The sequence below is a fragment of the Montipora foliosa genome, chromosome 14 (assembly GCF_036669935.1).
Source record: "Montipora foliosa isolate CH-2021 chromosome 14, ASM3666993v2, whole genome shotgun sequence".
Classification (NCBI taxonomy): domain Eukaryota; kingdom Metazoa; phylum Cnidaria; class Anthozoa; order Scleractinia; family Acroporidae; genus Montipora; species Montipora foliosa.
Genome location: NC_090882.1, coordinates 15,005,348 through 15,020,347, shown reverse-complemented (window position 1 = coordinate 15,020,347; position 15,000 = coordinate 15,005,348). Strand labels below are relative to the sequence as shown.

The window sequence follows — 15,000 nt, the reverse complement described above, 5'->3', positions numbered from 1 at the left end:
AGAAAATAATGATTTGGTGTTACTATGTCATTTTGTTATTTTTAATTAGACAGTACTTTGAAAAGTTACGGTTATGCCAAAAAAACTTCAGTTATAATTATAAGGCAAGCTAGCGGACCTATGAGGAAACAAACTTCCTTCAGCAAAGTATACTAAGAAGTACTTGTCTAATTCATTGCATCAGGCAGAATTACATCATGAGCAGATTTCCTAACTTCAGCTGCAGTAAATATTTAACAATTATTGTTGTGATGGCCAGTTGTAATTTTTTAAAAATTTTAAAGCATCTTAGCAAAGCTTACTTTATGTAAGTGATCAAATAAGACCGGTGCAATTCCTGGATTTATTTGCGTGTGATCTTTTCTGGGCCACTATCGCGAAACACATGCTTGCAAAATTGGGACATTTCAGATGGTCTTTTATGGAGCATAATTCTTGTGTTATGGGGCATATCGTTGAATGGTTGAATGCGGTATATTTAAGCAATAGAGCTAGGATGTTTTCCGTGTTTCCATATAGCCTCATCTAAACACAAGGGGTAGTTGGGAGAATTCGAGACAGTTATGCAAACCTGAAATGCAGTCGAGGGGAATTCGCCCAACTCCCCCGAGTGTTTAGATGAGGCTATGGAAACACGGGAAAAAAGTCCTCTATTGCTTTCATAAAATATTTCTCAAAGATAATTCAACAAATGAAGGAAAATGCTGGGTTTTTTTACTTCTTGATTGAAACAGATTTTCTTGATACACGTCATATTCCCTACCAGCCAATCAAAACGCATGTCTGGCAACACATAACAATCAAAGTTCGTGTGATGTCATAGCCATGTTTCCATACTCTCATCCAAACACAGCTATTGACCAATGAGAGTGCACGTACTATCCTAATTATTATATAAAACAAAGTGAAAAGCATGTACTGTATGAAATTGTGACATTCTGAATATGTAACTTATATCACAAAAGATGGATCAGGAAAAGGACAAAACTGTCTTTTTTAATCAATCTTTATATTAAAAAAAAGTCTGTTGAGATGCTGAAAGGAGCTGGGCACAGTCATGTCCACAGCTGGTCAGTTTGCCCGGTGTCAGAGGGCCCTTAATGAAACTCCTTTGGTCTAAAATTAGCCTAACAGGTTCTTATAATTATGCAGGTGTTTGCTGTATTTTAAATTGTTTCTGTATTCATTCTGCATGGATTTCCACAGAGATAGTAGACAAAACTCTCTTGGGCCTTTTAAGAATGATCCTTCTATCACGATTGATTTCCAGATGTCATCAGGCCAATAGAATAGAAGCAAAGGACTCAGAATAGACTGATACCGGGGCTGAGGGTATTTGAAGAACAAAATAATACGAACTCATGTGAAGTGACTTGAACATAATTAAGCTAATTAGTTTCTTTCTTCTTATCCACAGATTATGGAATGGAGTGGTTCAAGGTTATTCTGAAGGCTGTTTGTAAATGCTTAATTTCCCAAGATTTTAATAATGTCAAGGGTAATTACTGAAAGTTTCTTTGAATATTTAGGGAGTTGGTGCTAAATACACCATTTTACAGTTGTGTGCTTAGTTTCCTGGCCTTTGAATGAAAGTGAGGCTGGAGTTGACTTTGCTTTGAAAGAAACCTCACTGCTTTTCTTATGTAAATTCCTACTAATTAGTGTGAGAACAACATCATTAACATAAGAAAAGCAGTGATCAGGTTTCTATCAAAGCAAGGTAAACTCCAGACTCACTTTCATTCAAAGGCCAGGTAACTGAGCACATAACTGTAAAATGGTCTATTGGCTTCAGCAGCTCTGACAACCACATAAACAGTCATGCATGTATAATATTAATAATTATGTTTATCACTTACACTGATTAAAAATGAAGGCAAACTTGATGTCAGTGTGTGCAGCTTGCTGGGATAGTATTACTTACTGGAGTACTTATTCTGCTCGTATACATGTAAGGACAGTCACCCATTCTTGTGTCTGAATAACTTTCCCAGTCAGTGCTTATCCTTTACAAAAATCCTAAGACTACTAACAATAACTATTTCCACTCCCACTACTGCTACAGTACTCCTACTCATGCCTGTACTGATACTGCTACTCCAGCAATTGCTGCTGCTTCTGCTACCAAGATATGCAATGTATAAATTGCCTGTGGACGTTATATAGATCCTCACCATTCAAAAGTAACTGTTGTCCCATTTTCTCTTGTCCGATCACCATCATTTTACCACATTAGAGGGAGATGTGTTCATTCCACATACTGGTTTTCGGTGTTGTGGTGACAGATGTTTGGCGATTGATTTTGGTTTGAATACCATTGTGACCCTGCTTCTGAGGAATTTGCCTCACTAATGGCACCTTCTTTTCCATTATCTTTTCCTTTGAAACAAAATCATTGACCCCAAATCATTTCTCAGTTTTGTAGTAAATGCATCATCATAAGCCACAAGGGCTTCCCAGCTTGCTGAGCCATTTACCGTGTTTAAATGAAGTTTATCTACTCATCTACTCTAATCTCAGATACGAATGAACTTTGTAACACTGATCACACTTCTCTTCCTTACCCCTCCAATGTTGATTTTCAGTGACTCGTTATCTCCATCCTCTAAGCTCAACACTGGAGGGGGGAAAGAAGGAGGACTATGTGCTTCCGAGATTGGTCATGAATTACATTAATTTTATCTTCTGGTCTGGGAAAGTGTTAAAACTATTAATTTGTGATCAGCATTGCACATGTAACTCTCAGCAAAAACTCTTTCTTGGAAACTTTTGCATAGACCCTCAACATAAACCTTCATTTTGCACTTTTTGTCTTTGGCATTCTGAAGTTTGCCCCATAGCTAACGAAAGGAGGTTTGTTCTAAGAAAAGTGGTGCTGCATCTGTGGGTGAGAAAACTGCATAGAAATCTGATGGTTTCATCAGTTAAGTCAATAAAAGTCAATTGAATGCAGCAAATTGATTAAAAAGCTGCATCAGTGTATCATGTAGTCAATTAATTTTGCAGTGATATCACATTTATTACAGGATCCCTCCTTTCCCAGCACCTCATCTTCTGCATCACAGGAAGCCCAGGAAAGCATGTCATGCCAAACACCAAGTAGGAAACTTAAGGTTACTCTCTTGAGCAGTGAATGGCAATCTACAAAAGGAGGCTTGTCAACCCTCAACAGAGAGCTTGCCATTCAGTTGGCAAAATATCAGAATGTGGAAGTCAGCATGTACCTTCCTGAGTGCAGTGAAGAAGATGTGAGGATTGCAGGGGAAAACTATGTTAAGCTCATAAAAGCAAAAGTGCTGTATGGATATAAACCCATTGATTGGTTGTCGTCTTTACCAGCAAACCATCAGGTGGATTATGTGATTGGACATGGGCTGAAACTTGGACGACAAGTGCAACTCATTCAGAACCAACTAAGATGTAAGTGGGTTCAGGTTGTGCATACTGCCCCTGAATACCTAGGAATGTTTAAAGGATATGCAAATGCAATTTCAAAAGCAGAGGAGAAGCACGAAGCAGAGATAAGATTGTGTGAATTGGCAGACCAAGTTGTAGCAGTTGGTCCCAAGTTGGCTGATGTGATCCAACGCAATCTCCGTCAAAAAAACAAGTCTGTATTTGAACTCACACCTAGTATATTTTCTGAATTTTCGACGGTTAAGCAGGCAGCTGAAGAAGGAGCAGAATTTCACATTTTGGTTTTTGGGCGTGGTGACTCTGCAGATTTTGAGTTAAAGGGTTATGACATTGCAGCCAAAGCCATTTCTGAGTTGAATGAAGACTCCTACCGACTGATCTTTGTCGGGGCAACACATGGAAAAGAGGAGGAAGTAGCAGTGAAGTTGTGTCAGCATGGCATTGCACAAAAACAACTGACAGTTCGCTCCTTTAAGGAAAGCAGAGAGGATCTAGTCAGATTGTTTTGTGAAGTAGATCTCTGTATAATGCCATCAAGAATTGACGGTTTTGGTTTGGTTGCACTTGAAGCGTTATCTGCAGGTCTTCCTGTTCTTGTTAGCGGAAATTCTGGTTTGGGAGATGCTCTGCAGAATGTGCCAGGTGGTCCAAGTCGTGTAGTAAATTCTGAAGATCCTGCAGAATGGGCCAAGGCAATTAAAAGTGTCCGTAAAATGCGGCGGGATGTTCGGCTAAAAGACACGAAGAATCTTTGCATTCAATATGCTGAGGAATACAGTTGGGAGAAACAGTGTGGTGAACTTTTGAAAATGATGTTTGATAGTGCTTTTGGTAAGTGAAATGACATCTTACTTAGTACATCTGGGAAAGGTTGTAAATGAATGTGAATGGTTCCTTGGGTGAAATAGACAAAGGTTTTTTTTGTTCAAGAAAATGAACCCATTTACCCCTGGACTGGCCCCCAATGATGAGTAAAAATTGTCTGGCGTTACACAGAGTAAAATCTACTCAGCCAATGGGTTTAGACTTGTTTTGAAACTTGATAGGGATCAGCTCTCTCAGCTTTAAAACAAGGATTGCAGCAACAACAAGCAAGTCACAAATAATTGCAATATTCTATTGTAATGATCAAAATTAATCGTCCCTTGTAGAGAAATTACAATTAATTCTGTGTTAATTTTTATGTCTTTGTTTAATCCAGCCCTTGTTGCTGTATTTCATAACTCTACATTTGCATTGATGTCGGGAAGGGGTGTGTGTGAACAATTTGGCTCCATCGGTGATTTAGTCGTGGCATATCAGAGAGAATTAATTCTTATCTGTATAAGCAGATGTTTTTTACAGTTCATGACAGAGTAAGGTACTGTTTATTATTTTTCTGGTAGGAACTCATCAAGCAACAGAAGGTGAACAGGAGTCACCATTGACAAGAAGTCATTTGCCAACCACCGTGGTGTGTGAAGGTTATGTAAAACCCACAGGTAAAGTCCTTTTCTTCATTACTAACGCATAATTTGTATTTCTGCGTATGATGAATGGTCACTTGGTTTGTAAAATCCCTCCTTGTACCAAGTGTCATCCCACCATCAAAGAAGCAAGGACATGATACAGACATCTGCAGAGGTAAGGCCTCATGTCTAGTTCATAAGGGTTAATGGGTTGATGAAGAGCAAGGAAAAAAAAACGGGCAATTTTTACACAAGCTTAGCCTAGCTTAAAATCAGAACAAAGGGTATCTGGCTGATAGCCAAAACCAAAATTTTAATTGATGCCGAAGGTTAGGCGGTCTTTAAAGGCATACATGTATTTTGCAACAACTGCATTCTACAAATATAAGAATAAATTGGGCAAAAGCGTATTCCGTATATTATACAAAGCTAAAATTTAGCTGTAAATTAACAGCTTAATTTCTCTTTTGTAAGAAAAAGGGGAACATAATTTTCGATGATTCTCTACAACTCTTATTTGTATTTCTTCCGGATTACACAAGAGGGGAGTACATACATACGTACGTACGTTCATTTCATGTCCCCAAGGGGCTTTTCAGTGAAATATGTAACTAACAACAACAAAACACAATAAAATTAATTATATGTAAGTAAATGCACTAAGGTCTATCGGTAGGTCTATTGACTGTTTTTCCAAGCTTGGCATCCCCCTCCATCCAGACAAGATAGAAAGTCCGTCAACGTGCTTCACCATCCTGGGCATTGTACTGAACTCTCTGAATCTGCAGACGGGCCTTCCTCGGGACAAATTTGATAGGATAACTGCCTTGTTGGAGGACTGGTCGCAGAAGCGTTGGTGTAGACGCAAGGAACTGGAGTCTCTAATAGGTCACCTTCAGCAATTGCCAGCAAGGTCGTACCCCAAGGACGCTCTTTCGTGCGCCAAATGATCAACCTGCTATGCGCTTTTCAACACCACCCGATCAGGAGTTCTTTCTTGTCCTAGCCTGTTGGCGGGAGGTTTTCCAGTCTTGGAATGGTTGCAACTTCCTTTAGTACCCCAAGTGAGCTCCACTCCCCGACTTCGAGTTTTCTTCAGGTGCCTCTGAGGCTCTTGGTTACGGATTAGTCTTACAGGGTCACTGATTTTCAGGTGCATTGCTCCCAACACAGGTCTCTGAGTCTATTGAGTACAAGGAACGTTTCCCAATCGTTATGGAAGCTTACCTCTGGGGTCCCCTATGGGCCTCCAAACGGGTCAACTTCCTATCAGATAACCGCTCAGTGGTGGACATTCAAGAGCCCCTTCCATCATGTCCTTGGTTCGCTATCTGTGCCTGTTGGCATCTCGTCACTCCTTCTCTTTCTCTTCCTCCCCAGGTAGAGGGAAGTCTAACCCGATCGCTGACTCCCTGGCTCGCTTTCAGTTTCAGCGTTTTCGCCAGCTAGCCCCTCATGCAGACTCCATTCCGACCCACGTTCTACAGCAGCTCCTCTCGGACTCCTTCCCTGTCAGATAAGTGCCTCTTCTACTTGACTCAGGGTCTTACCCCTTCTGCCGGAAAGTTTATGCTTCTGCCCAACGCCGCTTCGTGGATTTCTGTGCTCAGGACAATAGCCTATCTCCTTCGGGATCAGCTCTCCAACCAGTGAACATGTGCTCATCTCTTTCTGCAAAGTAAAGCAAAGAAAAGCAACCATATTTAACGTCGATAACTCGTAACAGTAACTCAACTGACAAACCTGAGGTCGACGGTGCGCTCATTTTACTACCCCCTCTCCATCAGTGCTCCGTTTTACGGGTATTTAAAGCTACTTAGTTACACGGAAAAGAAAGAAGTCGAAACAAGGATGCGAGACCCCGAAATCGAACTCAGGACCTCTTGCACCAACTAACCGACTGTGCCATTGTGTTTGAGGAATATTGTCCAAGTGTCAGTTTCGCTTTGAGAACAGCATCAGTCTTGTGGCGTCCACAGAGTCCAGGGGACTCGATTTGTCGTACGTTATGATCGTAAATCTCTCTAGCTTCTGGAAATTCTCTGACGAGACACTTAGCTGCTGGAAGGGATGAATCAAGTCGCAATATGCTCGCTCCAGTGCAGGTGCCAGAGGTGTTACTGTACTATTCAACTCCCATAAGTCGTGCCCTAATCTGATACCGGAAATACGTGAGCCCAACAAACTGACCTGCTCCTAACTGCGTGACTCAGCTCAGTTGGTAAAGCATTACACCGGCATCGCAGAGGTCATGGTCTTTATCGTCAAGGTCATGCTCAGGTTCATCTTCTATGATGAAAATTTCTTTCGCCTCAATCATGGTCGTATGAAAAGGAGTGAAAAGTTCATAACACACGTGTTTTCTAGGTATAAAATTACTTTGGACTTTGACCTTTGGCATGGCGGGGTACTCCGTTGGTCAGGTGCCGTCCTCTTTGCTTTTTTTTCCGTGGAAATTTTGTATTAGGATATCCTTGATTGATTGATTGTTACTGCTTATCTTATTTTTATTTTTTATTTTTCATGTGTATGATACTAATTATTGTTATTTTTTTTATATTATCATATTTTTTGGTGGTTCCGGGTGGGTTCCGGTAGGTTCCGGGCGGGTTCTGGCAGGTTCCGGGTGGGTTCCGCGTTATATATACACCCGTTCCAGACAGATTGTTACTGATCTCGCCAGCTTTCAACATGCAAAAGAACAAAAATCACTGTAGCGAACGCGACCTATCACATTGTTAAATGACTAATCGTAATTCGCTCTTTAAGATGCTTTCTTCACTGAGAATTCTTTTATAAGTAAGTGAATTTTGCAGGTACTATTTTAGGGTGGGGTGGGGAAAGTCTCTTGAAAAGCGCTAGCACTGCTTGGTTGCCCGCCTACTTTCTTTCTATATATACCCCGTAACTTGAAATCTTAGTGACAGCCCTGATTGCGGCGTCTGTTTCTTAGAAAACACACCAGTGCACAGCTTCATAATGTTCTGTTATGTGGCATCCATCAGATTGGCTGGAGATACATTAACCAAATCGACACAAATTCACTCACCTTGGCGAAATGAAAAAAAAATACTCTAAGACACACGAAACCCAGCGCTTTTCGCATGACGGGATGCCTATGATCACTATGGCTACCGATTACATGAAATCGAGGCGAAATGCCAGCTTGTCCGGCAGTCGGCCAGTCCGTCGAAAAACTTGAATTGAACTGGCATTGAAAACAACGTCATCAAAAAACAATGCGAGAGATCTCGAAAAAACGAGGAAAAGAGTATGCGTTCTCCCCTGTCGAACGAAATAAGTGGTCGATAGACCACGTCTATAAAAAGATTGTTTTTTTCCCTACCCTTCTGCTTTGCTTCGAAAGCGATTGTCGAACGCACTTTAAAGGCCGAGGCACACTAGGCGATAAGTCGCTGCGGCACTTCGGGAGGAAAAGTCGCCGCAACAATTCGCCTCGTGTGACTCGGTTAATTTTGTGAAAATCATTGTTGCTGCGGCAGAATTTTGTCGCTGCGATCAGTTGCACGAATTCAAACCAGTTTGAATTTGCGACAAAATTAGCGAAAGCAGCGTTGTCGCGCCGTGTGCCCACTTCCGGCAACAAAATAAAAATGAACCAATGAGAGAGCGTCATATGGTCCGCCATATTAAATTAGAAAACTAGTTCACATTCCCTCTCATACGAGATCACTGCGTGTGCACCGAACAGGCGTCGTGTCGCAGCGACTTGTTTTGCAAGTAGTCCACACGGAGCGACTTGTCGCAGAGACCTGTCGCTGCGACTTGCCGCCTTGTTTGTCTCGGCCTTAATAATCCGTGATTACTAGTAGTTCTAGTGGACCTTATTTGCTCGTACATTTTGTTTTCCCAATATTCAGATCGTGATAATACTCAAGAGATTTGATCCTTTGTCTTTATCATTAAAAAGTGACATTGGATGCAAGCGTGAATATGTCTGCATACACTCTTTTAAGTGAACAAAACAAAGGACCAAATCTCCTGAGTATCGTCGTATGATCTGAATAGCTTATCGGAGTTATCAGCGGTTTTGCCACATAAACGAGGCTAAGGGGTCATTTTGTATCGAATTGACACTTAAGCCTCTTTTGCATGTAGTTTTAAAAGAAAATGTGCATGCAGGCTCAACTCCAATAAGGTCTATTGGGAAAACAAAATGTACAGGCGAATAAGGTCTATTGCACACAAATATGTAGAAGCAGATGTTTTTTTTACAGTGCATGTCAGACTATTAAAGGTGATGTTTATTATTTGTCTGCTAGGAAATCGTCATGCCAGTGAAAGTGAACAGGACTCATCATTGCCAACCCCCATGGTGGCTGAAGCTTCTGTAGAACCCACAGGTAAAGTCCTATTCTTCATTGCCAATGTATAATTTCCATTTTTGCATATCGTCAATGGTCACTTGGTTTGTAAAATCTTTAGTAAAGGAAGTTGCTTAATTGACATCACACTCTAACTCTGGGTTCCTTTCATAAACAAGGAAAAAGATCCTTGCATCCAAGTGTCACCCCACCATCAAAGAAGCAAAAACATGATACAGACTTCTTCAGAGGTAAGACTTGATGTCTAGTTCATTAGAGTATGGGTACTTACCGTATTTCATTGGTAAAAGCAGAGTAATTTTCACACAAGCTTAGCCTTGTAGTGACCAAGGGGTATGTAACGTACAGCCAAAACCAAATATTTCAGTATCCATCCTTTACCAATCACATACTTGCATATACGCAGACCAAAACACTAAGAAACAAAAGAGTTATTGGTTATAAACTTTTAGTTTGTGATGGCTTGTAAAGGAACTTTTTGTTTGTATGCTATGTGGGATATCAACTTATAGCTCATCTTCTTCGTTGTCGGAATCCATTGTTTCCTTGATTTCTTCCTTTTATTCTGTCTTAAGTAAATTACTTTTGGTGGAAGTTTCGCTCTATCAGCAGCAACTGCTAAGAGGACCGTGGAGTTTGGTTTTTCGGTGCAGCAGGATTTCACGGAAACTGTTCGGCTGCTACTGAATTTGAGAGTTCGGCAGGACAGCATCTCAAACCACATACATGTGGGGGTTTCATCCACATTGAAATTTCTGGACAAGTGGTATCCATGCAATTGAATGAACGCTAACACTTTACTTTGAGAAGTTACGTCACGTTGAATAGTCGTTTTCTTGCTGTATTGTTTGTGTTCTTTTGTGGAATTTTGATTATACTTCGCAGACGTATTGAACATAGTAATGACATTGCTGTGTCCAGACCTCTTATGTCATTTATTTTTGTCATTATTTTCGTCCATTGATATCTTATGGCCATGAGGTTGAAAGTACATGTAAAGGGAAAATTGGTATATTTTCTGTTTTCATCTGTTTCCTTAAATTTTCAAAGATTCCACGTTAATATGAAGTGACAAGAGTCCAAACGGAGGTCACGTTCAAAGGTCTTATTTGCATCTATTATGGTTAAGATAATGGACAGAATTGAACACTCATGTCCAGAAATGAACCTAATGAGATGCATGCCCAGTAATTAACACGAAGTGTCCCTTTAAGTCTAAGCCTCTGCTACCTATTTCCAACAATAAGGTAAGGGTAAAGGTTAGCGATATTTTTAGCTTACGGTAAATGCAGCTGTTTATCCTTACTCGAGGAGTAGCATTTGGGTGACACTTCGTGACGTTAAATGTCTATATTCTGAGGAGACACAAGTGGTGTTGAATTTTGAGAGAACAGCAAGAGGACACTTCGTGACGCCTGGTACATAGCTACGACATGCTGATGAGGCCCAGCAAGGCCGCAACAGCTGTCCATGGCTGTTAATTGCCGGGTAAAATAGTTTTGCGCATGCGTGATGTGTTGGCCACACCCGGTTGGTGTTAGCGTGTGTCACCTTGCTTTTTTGTTTTATCTAATTAGGTGCATTTTTCGACATATGAATTGAAAGTAGCATCTCTAAAAGGTGGTGTTTCTGTCAGTTAAACGCATCTAAATTCAATTATAGTAAAGTTTCTATATAACGCGCGCTCTCATTGGTTTAAACAGCGTGCTTTATGAGAGTGCAAAGCACGGAACAAACGAAAGCTCACGTCATCATCCGCCGAAATGGCAGATGAATTTCCGAATTTTTCCTTGGGTATTATTGAAACTGTCAGTTAAAGGCTTGCTCAGACATTCTGTCAAGTGCTTTGGATGGAAGACCCCAACCGTCGCCCGGTCCAGCAGTTGTTTCAAGCTCAGAAAGTCGTCACGCTGGAGTACTTCATTTACAAAATTCCCAACAGGTTTTCAGATTCCAGCCGCAAGCAATGAACAGTTTGTTTTCCAATTGTCATGTCGGAAACGTGCAGGTTTTCATGGGCAACAATTCGGCCGGTTTTCACTGAACTTAATTAAACTAATTAATAATTAATCAAACTCTGATTGGTCCAAATTAGCGTGCTTTATCAGAGTATAAAGCACTGTGCTGACGACATTTCAGTTCGCCTGAAAGAAAATAACTGGACACATGTTTGTTATTCTTCTGGCAGAGATTAATCCTGCTTCTTTAGAAGGAGAGGCTTCATCAATGACAAGCAGTCACTTGGCAACTACTGTGGATACACAAGCGAGAAATTTGTATGGAGGTACCTGTATTACGCTTTTTTATGTTAATGTTGGAATGATGGGCAATTAAGTAAAAAAAGACATTTTTAAAGTCATTTTATACTGGGATATCGATCCGTAATGCAATTGTGGCATCTTCGGCATAGTAATTTAAAGTGCTATTAAATTTCAATCACCATACCTCAATACTCCAGCACATACCAAATTATAAGCCTGTTTTTCACTAGCGACGCAAGCACAAGCATAGGAAGCTTATGCTGGTGAAAACGAACGTCGACATAAGCATCAAAATCGACCACGGCAACCGCCATTTTGTTCAAATGCTCAGACGCGGGGAAACTGGAACGAGTGCTTTCATTGGCCAGACGTAGCAAATTTTCTTGTACTTACGCTGCGTTTTGTTTTCACTCAACGCAAGCGAATGCAAGAATACGCGCCACAGTCGTTTGCTTTTCTGATTGATTGGTTGTGTATTTCGCACGAATTTTATGCGGGCTTTTTTTCATGGGTAAATCTCAGTAAGTATGACATAAATGTTTGTATGCATCTACGTTATGTGTAATTTCAATTATTTTTTTCGGAATAGGTATATCAGAAAGACAAACTACACAAATGCAACAAAGACATGTTACAGACACCCGTAAAGGTAAGGCTTCATACTTGTTTAGTTTCCAAAGCGAGGAAGTGCTTTAAAGGGTAGCAATATCCAATAAGGCTGGAAAGTCAGGGAGGCCTTACTGGTGATCCAAAATAATAAACCGTTGTTCTGTTAACAGGTTCTTTTGTGGGAGAAATGTGACAATTTGAAGTGTGAGCTGTATATAAAATAGAGAAATGATCGTTGCACTTATCGGGACAATCTAGGCAATTGTCTCTTAAACAGACCTGAAAAAATTCAGGTGATTCCAACGATATTTGAACAATGTGCAATGCTGTACCAACTGACTGAGCTATGAAGCCACACAATTGGGAGCAGGCCAATCTGTGTTTCTGTGAAAGGACTTGATGAAAGAAACCAAGGCATCGCAGAGGTGATGGGTTCGAATCCCGCGGAAGCCACCTGAATTTTTCAGGCTGTGTATATAAGAGACAATTGCCTTAATTGTCCAGATAAGTGTGAAGTTCTTTTGTTTTGGTAAAAAATCACAGCCACTGATTATGCAAGGGAAAACACCCAATATAGGACCCTAATTGCCAACTGTGGCCAATTGGGGAAATCAATTGGCTTGGAGTTACTCTTGGTTGTTATTGAGCTTTAATTTGTGGTCAAATAGCAATGCCTTGTAGTCAGGTGGCTTAATGACCTGATCGTGATAATAGTGATAAAAAACCAGGAAATTTGGCCATAGTTAATGCATGGAGTTGGTTATGAAACTGGACAAGTTCCTTTGTTTCATGTTTTTGTCCGTATTTTTGGCCTTGACCCTGCACAAAACACACCTTTTTTCGAGAGGATAACCAATCAAATCCTTCGATTAAATTATGCGCAACCAATTTGCGAACCCGTGCGAAGCGAAAACAAAAGATTGTGCAGGGTCACGGTCAATTCAACATCGATTGCAACAACATTGTTCTTGCTTTTGAAAGTTCTAACGTTTCATAACCAGTCCCTCGATTAACTATGATTTGGCATACAATTTGCTTGTACCCTACCAAATGATATTGGAAGGGGCTCTCGTGTCAATCTGCTCAGCCTTCCGTTTTAAGGACATTTTAGTTTTTGACCAAATTCAAGATTTGGGATATTTGTGGTACGATTTTCGACAGTTATCTTACCACGATTTGAGCAAGTGTTGCATTTTAATTTGGTTTACAGTGCGACGCACCTTACCGTGGTCACCTAACAAACTTTCATATTTGATGACAATTACGTGTAATTAAGTCAACTCAAACAAGCCATTCAACGGTGTTCAACTTACAACCGTGCGAACTTTGCAAGGAGGGGTGACTGACAATCAAATTCGCACACCCTGATTGGCGTATAAGTTTTAAAACACTTTGTTAGGTGGCCACGGTAAGGCGCGTCGCACTGTAAAATAGCGCCGAAAAAGTCACGTCTCAGTACTAGTGCCCATTCTTCGCTCGGCCAATAACATAATAGCACAAAAGCACAACAAATGCGTGCAAATTGACCACGTCTTTTCGTACATCAAATCTGATCATGTTAGAGATGCTTATGCTTGTTGCAAAAACCCTCAGAAATGCCCGTCGCTCTAAGATTTGCTCCCTGGGCAGTCACATTTACACAATGGCGTGCTCTTAAACATTTCTTTGGCACATTGGCATGCATGAGCAGCGCAATTTGCAGGTGCACTTGATGAGCTCTCTGCCCACAGTGGACACCTTAGGGATGGTCATCCAAACTGGTTTCCACTGGTTGTTCTTTCCTTTAACCCATGAGAATTCTGTGGGAGAAGGTACATCTTGCATCGCGTGTTCTAATGATATCCCAATTCCTGCCTTGTATACTGACCTTTGAGCATGCTGCAGAATGCAGAATTGCATCCTGAAATTTAAATTGTTTAGAGAGCAAGCTATAGTTCGTTTTCATTCTGCTTTGTGAAAAGCTTGTAGCGATAATGAAGTGTTTACTTCCTTCTTATTAATTTTGCAAGTATACCCAACGAACACTTCATCACTACATTATTTTTCCCAAATATCTAAAGTAAAGCAGAGTAAAGCAACCATATTTAACGTCGATAACTCGTAACAGTAATTCAACTGACAAACCTGAGGTTGACGGTGCGCTCATTTTACTCCCCCCTCTCCATCAGTGCTCCGTTTTACGGGTATTTAAAGCTACTTAGCTACACGGAAGGAAAGAAGTCGAAACAAGGATGCGCGATCCGGGAATCGAACTCAGGACCTCTTGCACCAAGGCCGGTTTTTTTGAATTTGTGTGATTGATCGCAGCGACAAAATTAGCGAAAGCAGCGTTGTCGCGCCGTGTGTACACTTCCGGCAACAAAATAAAAATGAACCAATGAGAGAGCGTCATATGGTCCGCCATATTAAATTAGAAAACTTGTTCACATTCCCCTTCATACGAGATCACTGCGTGTGCACCGAACTGGCGTCGTGTCGCACCGACTTGTTTTGGTAGTAGTACACACGGAGCAACTTGTCGTTGCGACTTGGCGCCTTGTTTGTTTCGGCCTTAATAATCAGTGATTACTAGTAGTTCCAGTGGACCTTATTTGCTCGTACATTTTGTTTTCCCAATATTCAGATCATGTGATAATACTCAAGAGATTTGATCCTTTGTCTTTATCATTAAAAAGTGACATTGGATGCAAGCGTGAATATGTCTGCATACACTCTTTTAAGTGAACAAAACAAAGGACCAAATCTCCTGAGTATCGTCGTATGATCTGAATAGCTTATCGGAGTTATCAGCGGTTTTGCCACATAAACGAGGCTAAGGGGTCATTTTGTATCGAAATTGACACTTAAGCCGCTTTTGCATGTAGTTTTAAACAAAAGAAAATGTGCATGCAGGCTCAACTCCAATAAGGTCTATTGGGA

The 15,000-nt window shown here is 40.8% G+C and overlaps 1 protein-coding gene across 2 annotated transcripts in view; it reads left to right on the top strand.

Moving 5' to 3' along the window:
• Nucleotides 1-15,000, top strand: part of LOC137984643 (uncharacterized) — a 71,697-nt gene that overhangs the window by 8,165 nt on the left and 48,532 nt on the right. For both annotated transcript variants that reach the window (XM_068831862.1, XM_068831861.1), the window contains exons 3-9: nt 1,418-1,498; nt 3,027-4,248; nt 4,803-4,898; nt 9,149-9,229; nt 9,370-9,441; nt 11,400-11,495; nt 12,062-12,121. In XM_068831862.1, coding sequence (XP_068687963.1) covers nt 1,490-1,498; nt 3,027-4,248; nt 4,803-4,898; nt 9,149-9,229; nt 9,370-9,441; nt 11,400-11,495; nt 12,062-12,121 — 1,636 coding nt within the window. In that variant the 5' untranslated portion in view covers nt 1,418-1,489. The remainder of the gene's footprint in view (nt 1-1,417; nt 1,499-3,026; nt 4,249-4,802; nt 4,899-9,148; nt 9,230-9,369; nt 9,442-11,399; nt 11,496-12,061; nt 12,122-15,000) is intronic.